The sequence below is a fragment of the Athene cunicularia genome (assembly GCF_003259725.1).
Source record: "Athene cunicularia isolate RWA chromosome 4 unlocalized genomic scaffold, athCun1 chr4_part1, whole genome shotgun sequence".
NCBI lineage: Eukaryota > Metazoa > Chordata > Aves > Strigiformes > Strigidae > Athene > Athene cunicularia.
The window spans coordinates 17,971,196-17,987,949 of NW_020799098.1; the positions used below are offsets into that span (position 1 = coordinate 17,971,196).

Genomic DNA, 16,754 nt, shown 5'->3' on the forward strand with positions numbered 1-16,754 from the left:
GTTTACCTGGAGATGAGCTTTTTCTTAATGTCCCTGTTGTGTAGAAATACTGAAAGTTATCCAGTATGTGTGATGAGACATAAGAATCATTGTGCTGAGCTGTGTGAGAGCAGACTTGGAACAGAGACAAAGACTGAAGCATCTTCACTGGAAGGCAGAGTAGATTCCTGGAAGCAAAAACCAAGCTAGCACTTAGTGATTGCATTTATTCTTCTGAGGACTTTGGTAAAAGTAGGGGTGGAAGGAGAGCACAGACTGGGAATATTAATCAGAAAGGCATTCAGCTGGGATCCCTGGGACAACTCAATTCTCAGGCTAAAGGACTGACCCTTCTGGCCTGCTCTCAAACAAACAAACTGGTCACAGTCTGAAAAAATGAGAAATAGTTCATCATTATAAATGAATTTCCCACTCATGCTGTCCTCGTTTGAGATGAGTTCAACTACGAACACACTTGAGACTCCAGGAAGGTTAACACTTGAATGTAATTTATCCAGTTTTCTCGAGACTGGATGATTCCCAGACCTAAAGAAGAGACCTCATACTTCCATGTTGTTGGTGCTACCTGACAGAATATGAAGTTTACACATTCTGAAATCCTGCAAAATGTAGGCAGGAATTCTGCAGGGAATGCTAGATCAAGTTTCTTAGTCAAAAAAAAAAAAAAAAAAAAAAAAAAAAAAAAAAAAAAAAGAACTAGGATTGGAAGTAAATGACTGAATTTGAAAGAAAATTGCCCCTCAAATCATTCCAAGTGCTGACATTCCGTCAGTGTATAAATTAGATAATAGACAAGAGGAGCAGTTACACACAGACTCCCACAATTTCTGTGACACAATGAAGCGGGAGTGACAAATTACATGCAGTGAACATAAATATGGTATAGAGCATAATGTTAGAATACGCTGCAGTACAACCCCATAGAGCTAGTTAAGCCATTACGACCTTGATACCCCTAGATGTTTTAGGATCTTTCAGAATTTGAAAACTGTCCCAAGACAGATGGGATCCAGCTGTAGGAAAGTTCACAAAGCACTCTTAGTAGTAATAGTAATGAAGCGATCCTACTAGTAATATTGTACTACTAATAATATAGAGAGCTTCTGTTACATTGAGGACTTTTTGCCCTTCACCAGGAAACTGTTAACTGCTTCCATCTGAGTCATACTACCAGGACACTGGTTAAGGTGCTTGGAGACATGGAAGACTCAAATGATAATACACGTCATAAACTGAAGATATTTCCTAAACTTTATTATACTACATACAGTATATGAGAAAAGAACTTCGCATATTAAAACCAGTTATTTCCTCAAGCAATGGAACTGTAACTGTCTTTATCATCGTCTCAGACTTGAATTTCAAAATAAAAATACTGATCCTCTTTAGGCCCAAGGTGGATTCTGTTTGGCACCTGAAAGTATCTGCTGTAAATGTCCTTCGTCCTGAAGTGAGAGGGGGTTTTGTTCCTAGGACTGGAATATTAACTACTTCCTGCTTGTGGAAGATCTGCAGAGAGAGACAGGATAAGTGATGGAGAACAAAAAGAAATAATAATCACATATACCCAGGAACACGGATGTTCATTTTCCCACAGTCTGCCATTATTCCCACCCTTTTGTACAGAAACATGAAAGCCAGTTGCCAAAAGGGGAGAGGATCCAATTTTTTTATTTCACAGATGCCTTAAATTTTTCGAAGAATTAATCTTTAAGAGAAAAAGGAAGAAAATTATTAAAAAGACCAAAAAAAGAGAACTGATAGGTTTGTTTACTAATAGTATCAACACATCCCTTTTCTGCTGTTCTTGATACCAGTGAGCATCTATACAGAGATAGCAAAAGTGAAATTCAGAGGATTTGACTCCTGAATGCAAGAGCAAATCTGTTTTCATTCTGAAGTTCAAATTAAAATTACAGATGGATGTAGAGTGGATCTGGAGTCAGAAAGATTTGATTCTTGAGTGTTAAGAGTAAAGTGGACAAGAGTGGAAGGTAGGACTGAATGGACCTTTGCATTACCAATGTTAAGTGATGTCTGATGATCTGATCTTTATAAAGGCCTTTTCAATTAGAAGGGAACACTCTCACAGCTTCTCTTGAGTCAGGAAAATCCCAGCATTTCTACAGACACTGAAGGAGTCTGTGGGTATAATGAGGATTTAACTCCTAATGGGTCTCACAAGAGGTCACGGCATGAAGGAATACCAAAGCATACCTTTAACTCCTGTGGCACTATTGCACACACTTCCCTTACACTAATTAAAGCAAGATGTCACAGGACTAGAAAAGAAATGTGTTTCTTCCATGAGCACGAGGACTCAGTAACAGTAATCTATCCTTAAGATTATGGCACTACAAAACACAGTTGCAAACCAGATAGATTCACCACCTGTTGAATTTTGCCATTCACTAGGACAGCCACTCACAGGTATGTCCACTGTTGAAAAGTATCTGAGTCTAAACCAGGACAGGCTGAACCTGTGGTTGACTGAGAGAGCCGTAATCATTCCCTGCAGTGATTATTTGAGAAAAGACCTTATACTGACAAGCTATCTGATGGATGAATGGGGATGTTTTTCACCTTGTATCTGCCTGGCAAGGGCAATGCTGGAGGTCTTGAATTACTTGCCAATTACAGCTCACTTCCAAGAAACAGGCTGAGGTCAAGATTGTAATCAGCTTCAACTAGATCCAAATATCCATGTGCTTGGTTACTGAGACCATCATATTTTAAACAACTAAAAATATTTAATACTATGATAAAAAGTTATAGTTTCATTACTCTTCAATGTAATAGAAAAAGCTCCCTCCCACCCCCACCCCCCCCAAAGAAAAATAAATTGCTTTATTCCAAGTAGTGATACTGACAGCACAAGGTGTTGAACATAGTACTTGGAAATATACTTCTGTGCTTCCCGATTCTATACATCCACATAACACAGTGATGTCTGAAAATGCTAGTGAATATAAAAAAAAAATAACAACACTGAATTTGTTACTTCACCACTGCAATAAATATTCTCTACAGTACTTTAGAATAATAAAAATATGTGCATGAAAAGTCATATTTTATCATTTTCCTGACTGCAAAAATATCTCTCTTTCAATTAAGAGTACTGATACTACAGTTTAATAATCAGAAGGAAAATTCCCAGAGTAATAAATCTTTAAGAAGGAACAAAAAAGATTAAAAGGGGAAGATTTTTCAAAGAGGAAAAAAAATACATCTTTATACTCACCTATATTCATAAAGATAAGTAACTGCAGATATTTTTTTCTAAAAGTTAGTTTGACAACCCAGTAACAAATGGAACAGTCTTGCAGCAGCACTCCTAATTCAACATATTATTCCATTTTTTATGGTAGGCTAATTTAAGATGAACAAAACTACAGGAGGCGGTACACTTGTACTAATCCATATCTGGCCTCACAAAAGAAGGTAACATCTTTAATATGGTTATTCAAAGGAAAAAAAAAATTACCAAAGATTTTCTAATGACCTCTTCTAACGAAAAAGACAGGAATTCACACTTGTCTTCAGTTCTGTACAGAATCATTAATGTATCTCTATTTTACATCAAAGAAAAGCTAATTACTGCTCAGATGCATTAGTGGTAAATTACCAAGGCAGGGATATTACCTCTTACCTCTGACCTGTCTGAGGCCAGTTTTGAATCCTGTGTCCAGTTTGAATATCAACCCTCCAAGAAGTTATTAAAAACTGAAAAAGGTTTAGAGAACCACAAAACTTATCTTGAATCTGGAAAGCAAATGGTACAAATACTAAAGTAGTTTTACTTACTTAGTTTCTAAGAGAAAAAGGTAAGTTCCAAAACATAAATTAAAAATTCATCTACAAGGATTAAAGATATCTGATGCTACATAATATTTTAAATCTAGCAAAGAATTGGCAAAGTATTACATAGGTAGCTCTTGAGCTAAACAGAAACAAAAGTCAAAAGCAGATACACATTTCTAGCACTGAAAGTAATTAAATGCTGGGCCAGCTTGTCAAAGGATGTCATGATGAAACTTTAACTTGGGTTTTTACAGTGAGATTACTTTTTAAATAGGAATGGTTTAGGTCTAATAATTATTGACTCAGTCAAAAAAATCTAACATTCAGAAAGAGACTGCTTCTTAAAATAGTCCGGTAAGAGAATGGAATGGAAGCAAAGAGAAAAATAAGTAACATTTAAAGTATGACTTTTAGCAGATTATCATGAATTTCACAATGATAATTCGAAGGTGGTATCTTCTCACTGAATCAGTTAGTATCTGAGTTGATCGAGAATTTCTTCCTATCTTGATGACATTCTTACTATTGCTGAACTATTAAAGCAATTTTAATTGTGGGCAAATGAACTAGATTTCATTGTAACTCAACTGTCAACTTGCTAAACAATTTCAGCATCATATTCTGCCTTCAGTTATGTCTCCTTACTTCGGAAAACAATTACTCATGTTCTGGGATTCATCTCAGATTACTTATCCAGCCTTAAAATTGGACAGAATGTGAACTCTGAGATTTGTGATGATGAATAAGAGGGAAAGAACTCTAACTTATAATCAAATCCCAAATGGTTTTCAAGCAAGGCATTTACATTGCGACGTTTGTGTAAGAGCAGGTCTCTTACTTGTAAAATAAGCCCTAGAAGTTTTAAATTCAAAGTTAATTAAGACAATTTAGATTGATATATAAATTATAAATAATGAACATACTAAAGTAATTTTGTTCAAATATATTAAAAATTTAGAAAACTCAAACTGCGTATGATTCCTTTTATCACCAGCCGCAAGTTACAAATGAAGAAAGGCAGACCTCCAATGCACTTCTTATCCTTGGGATCTTGCTAGGTGTTAAGTGATTCTGTGACTCTGTGAAGTGGCAAACTTTCTTTGAGGGTACAGGTACTTTTGCTGTCTTGCAAATACAAATTTTAATCTCAGACTTCAGAGGAGGTAACTCAGATGGCATGTTAATATATTTTAAGTATTTACATGCATATTCTAAGGCCAAATAAAATTTGACTCAGTGTGAAAAAAAGTTCTTTCTAATGAAAAAATAGTGAAGGACTTTACTCAAATGATCCAAGTGGGCAGACTACAACCTCCTATAGGGGCAGAATATGGTCTCTTCCTCCAAGGGAACAGAGTTACTGCACATGAGCATTATGGATTATCTGTACACATCTAGGCTTCCCAGAAATATCAGGTTCACTATATACACATTGCAAAATAAATCTCTGCCTTATTTTTAGGCACAACAGTATAAGCATGAGCTGCTGCCATCAAAGAAACTCATTCAGGCTGTGTCTTGTTTCTGCTGTTCCTGAAAGTTATTCAGATGCAGGCAAGAAGTGGCTGTACATAGCTGATTCTTTTCCACCAGCAGCAATTGCCTTTCCTCATGACCTACAGCCACCCCATCACTTGGTAGAGGTACAGTTAGAAAAAAAACCTGATTGATTATGAGCTTCTGCTACCAAAAGAAAAGATTAACTTGTAGACGGCTTGTTTGCAGTATTGGAAATCCTCAGCCAGGTGTTTTCCAAGAAAATAAGTCTGATAAGCAACAAATAACATGGGAACTGCAAGATTACTGATCTTCTGAAAAGACTTTTTGAAAAGCAGGGTGGGAAGGGAGAACAGATCATTTCTCGGCCTCACTGACGTGACACACTGTCTCACCTTATCGGCCAAGGTGTTAAAGAAAGTTTTGGATAAAATTACTCCAATACTGCTAATGCATACAGCAGATATACACAGATACTTGTACAATAATTGATCTTTAATATAAGAGAGGGCATAAGTTTTTTTAAATGGAGATAATAGTAGCAATTAACCTTGAAATGTATTATATTAGCTTTGAAATATTTGTAAACTAGGTAATAAGAACGTTTTAATACATGTCCTCATCATGCATTAGTGGACTCAAGACTGTTTTTTGCTAATCTTAGTAACAACAGGATTTTGACAATACTGTAATATAGCACAACATTTACCTATGAGTTGAAGCATTCAAAACTACAGGATTGCTTACAACTACTTATGTAAATTGTATAGTTTTGGCAGAAAAATGGTGATCTCGAGGTTCAGCTAGAAGAGTAGTTTCTACAAGAAAAGGTCTCTTATCAATTATTCATTTATGCTAAACCAGAGAGACAGTTAGTGTGGATAATGTAAGCGGTCCAAAAGGCATCCCTTTTTTAAGTGTTTCAGCAAATACTCATGCAACTGTGAGGTGTGACACTCCTTCCGTACTGCACGGACTTCAACGCAAGATTATGTAACTTCTTAGGTGTGTATGTAAAGGCATGACTGTCTTTGCAACAGTGAGCCATCACTGAACTGAAAAAGTTGTCAGCCTGATGGAAAAGTGAAACAGGGGGACCAAAAACAACTGTCAGGTGGATTTCATGTAACTCAATCCTGCTTTCCTCCAACAGGAATATTTAAATAACGTTATTTATACAAAACATAATTTGGAAATGAAGTTTGTCATAAAAGGTGAACCAAATGAGATTTACTCGAAGTATAGGCAAAAAGAAGATGAATCAGGTCTGTGACAATAGCTCCCTATCAAACCTTCCTGATGTAGGGGTAGACCCTGGAGTACAAGAGTCTATATCGATGTACCTACATTTGGTGAGTGTTATGCATTATCATAATGTCTATGTCCAATGAAATATCTTCCTTGAAGTCCTAAACAATTACTCTAATAATCCTTTCTCTTTTCTGCCTCAGACATACAGGTTTATTTTGTTGGAGTTTTCTGTATTAGAATACATTAATAATGAGTGTTAAATTTATAATCATACTTCTGTGTAAAAGCACACAATATTTCCTACAATAACATTGATATAACTACTGGAAAACAAGTATATTAATAAACAGATATTCACCTGATTTAATCTCTTTTTCTTTATTTCACATTATCAACTGTTAATGTGAAATAATGAAAGAAAAAGACATTCCTGTTGTAGCCTGCTTTGGATGATCCAAGTTTTAGCTACCTGTTTGCAGAAGAATAATTTTTGGATTATTGATCCAAAAAAGAAAGTATGGATGGGGAAGCATATATATTAATGCTTCTGTAGTGTTATCAGAAAATGACAGTAAGGGCTATTAGAAATAAAGATTGAACAACTACAACCAGAACAACTACACTCAAAACAACTACACTCAGAAATTAATTCTAGGGATACCACTAAGGAAAATGGCTGCAGAAACCAAAACCAGAGGTGTTGTATCAGATTAAGTCATCTGCCTCATTAAATTTAGGCGGCATTCAGTCTGGCTGGACTTCATTTTCTACCAGCTACTGAAAAATTCATCGATAGCTACCAGAGAAATAGGTCAGATAACTAAAGGAAAAACTCTCCTATTAAAAAAACACAAAAAACCAAAAAAACAAAAAACAAACCAACAACAAACAACCACCCCAAAAACCCAAAACAAACTAACAAAAACCAAATCAAACCAAACAAAAAAATCCCCCCCCAAACCCAAATCACAAGATCTTCTTCATAACCTCAAGCAGATATACAATAATTTTTCATTTTATATGAAGAAATTTGGGCAGAGAATTCAGGAATGGGCCACAGGGCAAAGTGAAAATACAGACTCTAATATTAAATAATAAGGTTATCTAGCACACTTTCAGTGATGCTGCTTAATCTTTCACCTTTGATATAAGAACACATAAGACTAAAATGATTTATCAAATTTAACTGACCTAATCAGGCAACTGCAAAAACCCAGGAAAATTCAACTAATCTTTTTTACTCCCTGAGTGAGCATGAGAAGGTAAAATAACTGGAAATAAGTTGGTTTTAATGTGATTATTGTGATGTTGATCCACATGGGTCGACCTGAATTGGATCATGGAATCTTACAGTGGAGTACAGAAGATAGTACAGCCAGAGATTAGCCAAAGCAACTAGCAGACTGAATTAATCATAATGCAAAGCTTATAATCACAACAATGCAAGGACCAGTAAACCCAGTAAGGGTTTTTCCCAGGGATCCTATCAAATTACAGAATACAACAATATATGAAATCTCTGATGTTAGGGAGACAGCAGCTTGAAACCACGTGAAATAAAGCTCCTAAAATTTGGAGTTGCTATTTTCTAATAAAAGAGACATTGAGCTAAATATTGTATATGTTAAATATTCTTAAACTAGAAAGATATGAGGTCAAAAGTGGACTGGAAGTTAACATACGGGCAGAAGGGCCAAAGCTGAGGGTCTGTTTGCATTGTATGTGAGCAAAATTAATGCAATCTGAATTCAAAGTGTGTGTATCTAATATATCTAAATCCATATATCCTTGGTGAGTCAAAAAGCCTGACTTTGTGTAGCTGAGGACTGAAGGTGACTGATGAGAAAAACAGACAGAAAAACATAACAAAGATTAGGAATTCTATAGGAAGATGCATTAGATAGCCAAAATGTGGCAATCCTGCAATAAAGAGAGCAGCTTTGGTTAACTTATTTTCCTTCTTTGGTATAGTAGCTACATTAGTTATAAAAGTGAGAGTAACAGTGAACACATGGAAAAGGGGGAAATAACAATAATTAATTATGATGTATTACATAGAACATACAGAGAAAACTAAAGGCAAAGGATAAAATCCATTATTGAATAAACTTCTGGAGTATATTTGAGTGGGTTATTTTTAAAACACATTAGAAACAAAAGGAAGCATATTAACAAGGATAGCATCACAGAGATAATACACCAAGTGCAGTCGATCTTCCTGATTTCTGAGACATATACCAAATGACTGGCACAGAGCTAATGGCCAGAAAACATATACTGCCTACTTAGAAGGGAGGGTAAATCTCTGAGTGATGCAGAGAAACAAGCTTAACTCACTACATGAAGATAAGGCGGAAAAACGAGACTCAGACACTGTTTTTTTAACAGTAGCAAAAAGGAGGAAATTGTGAAATGGCGTGATTACTCCTTCTTCCCTTGTCATCTTCAGAACACATCAAGGTTTTGGATTCGCCCCACGTAACTTTAGAAAGCCTGTAACTCTCTCAATTTGAGAATATCACTGACCTTAATGGATAGATCACAAATGAAAAGATCATTTGTGCTCCCTTGTCCCTCCTTTCATCAAATGCATTTCAAGGTTTAGTCAAAACATGCTATGGAGTTCATCAAAAAAGCCAGTTATTGCCCTGTGGCATACAGGACCTTAAAGAACATGATCTGACAACTCCTTTTTACTTCATGTATCAACCTGTGAAATTTACTAATCTGTCTTAACTTTCCTGATATATTTGCATATATAAGCAGATAATTCTATTAATTCTTGTAAAGCATTTTGAATTCCACAGAAAAAAAAAAAGAGTGCAGAAAGTATTATTAGCACTAATATATTTCTAAACAGAATGCGTACACCTGGTTTCACTAATCAGGTTATTTTCTTCTGCATACAAAGTTTGGTATGCCAGTTTTCCCCTAATCATTGACAAAACCGAGTTCTTAGAAAAATCCGTAACATCAAATTTTCAATGATTTTTTGATTTATTTCACCCACATTTACTGATGGCTAAGATAGCGAAAAAATGAAAAAAATAGTCACTAAATGTAACCAAAGGGCATTTATAGATTTTCATTAAAAGTAAATTCAGCACTTGTGGAGAATATGTAAAAGTAAAGGAATTTACAGTGACAGGCAAACAGTGTAAAATTTTCCTTTGCTTATGGTGGGTCTATGACACTAGGAATGTAGCATTCACTTATCAAAAGTAAATCAATAAAACAGGTATTCTGAAAATACAAATTCTATATTGAGTAGCCAGTAGGACACAGAGGAAGTAAACAGCAGAACTTGTCTCCTCGATGGAGATAAACCAGACCGGAATCTCATCTCTTTCTCATACCCAGTTTATCATACAATTCTCTAGGTTACCACCTAAAATTACAAAAGAGTAAAACTAAGCAATAAGGTTCTAGTATTCTTCCATTTCATAGTAGATGAGACAATTTCCATTTATTCAATGAGATAACTAATAACTAAACTGCAACAGGAATGAGACCCTTGTGTTCATGAACTGTATCACCACAATTCACCACAAAAAGAAGTTGAGAATTCTCTGATCAACTCTCTGCTTATTTGGGTCTAATATTTTTGTTCTTTTTTTTTTTTATTTTTCAAAAAAAAGGTTAATTATAAACTAGCAAATTTGCAAAAGATATTGTACTGATAATCCAAGAGTGTAGTGCTCTTTATCCGTCTATTTCTTTGACATTTATTCATTTGCAGTTACAGTATTTACCTACTTTGATCTCTGTGATGTAAAGCACTAGACAAGCACATTATCATCAGGAGTCACAATTAGTCTTGAGAAAAGCAGCTCTTCAGCGGACACTGACCTGGGAACCCTACAAGGTTTTGTAGCAACAATGGACCAGCCTTCAGAGAAGTCAGACTGCTTAAGGCAGGCCACTAAGGACTGAAAGCACCCATTACAAATTCCCTTGGCTAGCAACTTTCTTTGCTTACCTGCCTATTTCTGTATTTTAAAACTGTATCCAAACATTGAGGCTTCTAGTATGAAAAGAACAGAAGAGGAAGAGCTTTCCTCTTACTCATTCTGCCCAGCAGTGGCCTGTTGATGCAGGATGCACAACCTGCTCAGGTGCTCACACATGCATAGCTCCGTATCAACTACAATCCATGCTGCTGTCTACAAATGACTTGCAAGTACTGTCTGAGCATAAATATTTAATCAAGGACATCTTGACTGCAATTCTGTGCTAAAGATCTCTATCTACTGCTCACTCGCCTGCATATGAGTAGTTCTTTCAACAGCTGTTTTAATTTAATTTATCTTGTTATATATGAAGGCTTAATTTAACAAATTACTTCTAAGGAATGCCTGAAATTGCTAATATTAAAACTTCTATCATGTCTCTGTCATTTGCACACTGTCAGCTCTGGCTAATCATTTCACATATTGGTCCATGATTGCTTTTGTACTTCTTAATTCTGTGCATAACTCTCTTTGACATCAAGATTGATCTTAAGAAAAATGGCAGAAAAGCCCCTATGTCTATTACAAGCTAATTCCAGTATGAGGTGCCAGTCATTATGCATTCTTTGAAATTAGTATTTCTATCCATGAACAACACTGTGAAGTGGGACATTGCTGTGGAAATGTTGAAATTCCCAGCAGATCATAGCCTGGATGACAAAACAGCCACTAATTTCAGAGCAACCACACGTAAGTAACTTGCACCGCGTTTCCAGTTATACCCAGTCCCTGTCAAAAAGAGGTGTAAATATCACAAGGAACTCCCTATGTGTCCGTGGTTTTGCTCTGTTTTCCAGCTGATGAATGGGAAGCTGTCAATAGCCAGGATTATTAAAATCGAATTAGAAGCTGCTTTGACATTTTAGAGGAATTGTGTGTTTCATTAAATTAACTATTACAATTTTAGCTCTAAACTTCTACTACTGCCACTCTCAGGGATCCCAAACAAGGAAATTAGATAGGTATCAATCATATAGAAACATGGAATCCACACTTCTTTTTTTTTTTTTTTTTTTTTTTTTTTTTCCCTGTTAGAGGTACTAGCTGCTATAAGAGTATTCCCTAACAAACAGAGTATTCTTATGGAAATATTTTTGATCACTCATATCCTTCACATTTCTTCTCTGAACCTTATCCCTAATGGTGTAGGTTTCAATGCTTACATTGATGAAGATTAATTTATTTTGCTGTTTATTTAATTAATAGGTGAATTAGCTTTTTAAAATCAATCTAATTTTTCCAATAAATATTTGGACAAAACAATGTTAACTTAGGAATGGGCTGATCTCACGATGCTTCAACCATGCTGTCTCCAACAATCTACTCAAAATAAGTGACATACAAAGAAGATATTCACATACAAAACCTCTTCCGTATCTTGATCAAGTTCATATGATCCTTATATATGAAGATCACAATCTTTTAAGAAAAGTACCAGAAGTATACTGAAATCATATAAACCAATATCCTGAGTATTGCACAATCATGAAATGCTAACACACTGTATATTCAACTTGCTCAGTTCTTGTATCTCATTTTAATTGTGAATGACTTTTGGAAAAACTCACCATGCAAGAATATGATTAATTTAAAATTTATATCTCGGTATATCTAGGAACAAACTATCCTGATTATGTGTCAATACATTATTCCTTATACCTATTACATTACTGTTTTAAAAAATCAGTGAAGTTTATTAAGGAGGACATAATTTATGAAGAGTTAAATATTTAACCTAGAGACAAAGTCTGTGCAATCCACAACCCACGGGAGTGAATAAATCTGTTCTGCTACTTATCACTTCAGGAGCTGTCATACAATATTAAAAACATCTATTTGAAAATACTGTTATAACAACAGTAAAACCACTCAGCAGTTAAAGGCAACCACAGAAAGCATACTGTGATCTGAGTGCAATACATCATAAAACAATATTTAACCTAGAGATAAAGTCTCTGCAACCCACAATCTACAAAAGTATAGAAATCTATTCTGCTACTTATCACTTTAAGAGCTGTCACACAATATTAAAAACATCTATTTGAAAATACTTCTCCCACAACAATAGACTCGCTCAGCAGTTGAAGGCAACTGGGCAAAAACCACAGAAAGCATAGTTATCAGATCTAAGTGAGTTCAATACTTCAGAAAATAAGTATAAGCAAGTATATACAATTTTTATTCTGAAAATATTTATTCCTTTCATAAATAATGAAAACAATTGACCCCTATTATTAGACATACAATTTGCACTGAAGAGTCTGAAGAAAGCAGAATATTACTTACACTGATGATAGTTACTATGACACTGAAAAGAGGAAAATAAGATTATGCTACTGATTTAGATAAACTGCACCCAATTCTTCCAACTTAATGTGGAAATGGTTCACAAAGTTCTGAATCGTGACAAGCCAGTGTAGGAAGGAAGATGTTAGCTTCAAGTTCTTGTTACCATGATAGGGACTAATTACGAAACCTAGATCTCTACCAAAGCTTCAGTATGATTTAGAGAGATCAGGTTTAGCATCCTGCATTGGGTGCACTGTGTCACAGGTTATTACTGACTCTATGGATGATTTCCAGATAGATGCAGAATGCATTTTATATGCCAGAAACTATTTATTTGTATGAAACAGGCACAAAGATTTCATTTGGACATGTTGACCTTTGAGGATAAAAGAAGAAGGGATATAACCTATCCAAAACCAGACAACTGCATGTGTCCTTATAATAACATTTTCAGATAACTGCAACCAACTTCCTCACTGATTTCTGGGAAAGCACGTGGATAGTCAGAGCACACTTGTAAAATTCATTTTTTCATAACATGCTACTTAAAACCATCTCCAACATATGCACAATTTTATGATGCATATACTTTTCATTCATGTGGGAAATGAATAGTCTTGATACTTATTAAAATCATGACAATTTTTTCAAGTCCCTAGTAAAAAGTATAATCTTTTTTTTTTTTCTTTTGTAATCAGTGTGGATCTTTAATTCTCAAGTTCAAGAAAAAAATGGGGAATAAATCTTCAATGTTCCTGAACTATGAGAAAACAAATTTATAAGTCTGTGCAATGTAGCTAAGCCTAATTTTCATACATCAATGTTTTTACCTGTTACTCGATTCCCATGTAACATACCTTTTATCTTACTCACAGAATTTGAACACCACAGAGGAATGGGGCATATATGTCTTCCTGTGGTTTCATCTAGCCAGCAGGCTGGAAATCTGTCCTGCACTAGGCAAGAAGAAACTTTAAGACTCCATGCACACACAGACTGACAGTTTTTTGGCCAGCGAAGCAGACAAAACAGGCAGCTGCACATGAAACTTATTTCTTACAGAAATCTTACAACCTCTTAAAGGCAGCTTCATTATATTTCTAATTGTTTTCCATTATCAGCTTTGCCAGCCTTAAAAACAAGTACAGACAACAATCAAGTGCTAAATTTTGCCAGCGAACCAGACTGGATGTGGCAATCAGACTTTACAATGCATAACACAAACCTGCCAACCAACCTCCAAAGTAAATTTGGTGCTTTTTTACCCAAATCTCTGCAGCCTCTAATGATGGAGATAACTTTTATCATAACATTTCTCAAGTTGATTGACATTTCTATTTGCAACTGTCCACAAAACAAAAAGCAGAAGTTCATACATTTGACGGGAATCTCTCCATTGTGATTTAAACTCAATATAATGCACTTTAATAGATACATTCTTTATAAAAATGCAATTGGTAACACATTTTTGTGAGTCTCTGCAGGGTTTTCAAATTCTGTAATCAATACTAGCAAGTCCACACCAGACAGCAACACAGTTGCATGAACTTATTTAAAATCACTTTAAGACTGAGTTTCTTGAAAGGGTTACATAAATAGGATTACTTTAGACCTTTTCATAGGAGCAGATTTTGCTTATGCTCTTACTTGTTAACACATGGAAGCACAATCTCTCAGTCAACAAAGTTCCCCTTTTCATAAGCATAAGTATATACACTGTACTCAAATGCTAGCTTACAGAAAGATTTGAGAATACAATGTTTCTTCAATATTTGAGAAAGAGGCCATTTCAGTCTGGAGCCTAATAAAACACTGGTATGCAATGAATATCATTATGTTATTAACCATGCTGCAATCAGTGGGTTTTTTGACTCACTCTTCATATAGTAAAAATAACAGCACTTTTAGAAATAAAGTAAAAATAATCAATATTCAACTATCTTACATAAAAAGCACATTTAAAACAAAGTTTCTTATTTTTCATTTTTACCGCTTTATACAGAAACGCTATTGCTAAGAAGGTGACCTAAGATAAACAAAACATCAAGCAATAAAACTTACACTTGACTGCCATAAGTGAATGTTAAAGTTGCTTATTTTGTATATGAGTATTGCTGATCTTTGTCAAGCACGTTTTAAGATGCAAAAAAAAAAAATTAAATATTCAACAGGTTTTTAAATACTATAAAGTATATATCTTGGTATCGTAACAATCCCAGTACAGAACATGTTAACATGAATATATTAGAAAACAATTCGGAATAAATGACATACAATATTAAGGCAATATAACAGTATTTGCATGTTAACATCCTGAAATCTGCTTTGACCCCTACTCCTTTAAATTTGCAGATTTAAAATAAGCGATTCAGATTTTAAGGCATTTATCTCTGTTCAACATCGAAGTTTATACTTGCAGCATTCAAGGCGCCAGTTTATTTTTCCTGCGGAAGAAAATCACCGCAACTTTAACACCAACAACACCGAGCCACTGATGTGCACGTTGCTCTCGAGGTGACTCAGGAAGCGACTCAGACGCAGTTTACAGGTGCCTTGCCTCGCCGCAAGAGAATAAGCAGAACCGAAAAATGACAAGCCACTGAAAAGCACTCCCTTACCTTCTAAACCTGCTTCAATCAGCCCAAACTGTTCCAACACTTTAACAAAGAGCACAATCACGATCAAAACTGCTATCATTTCAAGCCCTTCCAAGTTCATGATGCGTTAGGTCATGGTCTGACCACCGCCACTGAGGAAAGTGCTCTTCTGCCGGGCTCGCTTTGCGAAGCCATTAAACTAGGCGCGGGAGGCTCCCGCGGGGGAAGGGGCGAGCGGGCGGGAGCGGCAGGGAGCACCCCCCGACAAAAATGAGCAGGGGAACAATTGCAACAAATTTAATCCTGTCTGTTAGAGTACTGTCCCCCACACAGTTGGAATCAATTACTGCCAAGGGCTCAGTTTTCTTCCTTTCCCTGGATAACATTCAGAAAAAAATCATTGTGGCATGTGAGAACTGGCAGTAACTTCTAAGTCCCCAAGGTATACACACATTATGATGGGTGTTACCATTACTGAAAACAGTGGAATGAAGTGGGAGTAAAGGAGCTAACAGATATAATAGAGGTACTTCTTTTCCTACAGTGCATAGATAAATCCATGCAGCATAATGTTCACGTGTCCTTATTCAGTGCTTTTTTGCTTGGGATTGGACTCCCCAAAGCTGCTTAGCCTTCTGTCAGAAAACTTAAGGTTTAACACTACATCCTAAATATTGTATTTATTTTGTTTCTGCAAGTTGCTTTTCCTTGAGTTTCTTTGCCTTTATTTGCTGCAAACTTTCTCCTTACATTCTTCTTCTTCTCTCTGTTCCAAACAAGGCTAAATACCTTTCCCTCTAAACCATCTTATCAATGGCGTTAAGGACAGTAGGTCTGGCTCTCCTTCACTGTAGGACTAAAATGGGCTCATTTAGCAGCAGCAGCAACATAACCTCTCTAATCTGTATGCCTTTACCCAAAAGGTTGATACTGTGTTTGGGTATGTGCAACATTGTCACCTGAACTGACATAGTCATTTTCACTGATAGCTTTCATTAATATTTGTCAGCTGAAAATGTTAAACTGAAAACACTTCTCTGAAAGATACAATATTTACTACTTTTGTGCCAGTTGCACTTACTCAGAGCCCAGAGCAGAGAACTGGAAAGCAGAGCTTGTGGTGGTGCTGCTGCAAAAAAGCCTGGGTACCACTGCCCCGCAAACCTGGACCCCACGAGTAGCAGGGACTAGACAAATATGCACGTGGAGATCCGCTGTGTGGGAGCTGCTTCCTCAAGTATAGGCAAAGCAAACGGTTTTTCCCCGAGGTATAGGTCTACTGCCCCTATGGTTAATTCTGATTCCTTCC

General features: G+C 35.8%; 1 protein-coding gene across 7 annotated transcripts in view; it reads right to left on the reverse strand.

Annotated features, from left to right (window-relative positions):
* The window catches only part of KCNIP4 (potassium voltage-gated channel interacting protein 4), a 426,114-nt gene that overhangs the window by 197,339 nt on the left and 212,021 nt on the right, over nt 1–16,754 (reverse strand). The window contains exon 1 of one of the 7 annotated variants that reach the window (XM_026846784.1): nt 15,467–15,650. The exons of the other annotated variants lie outside the window; for them this stretch is intronic. Coding sequence (XP_026702585.1) covers nt 15,467–15,566 — 100 coding nt within the window. The 5' untranslated portion in view covers nt 15,567–15,650. Of the gene's footprint in view, nt 1–15,466; nt 15,651–16,754 lie in introns of those variants that run through there. 7 annotated transcript variants of the gene reach the window in all.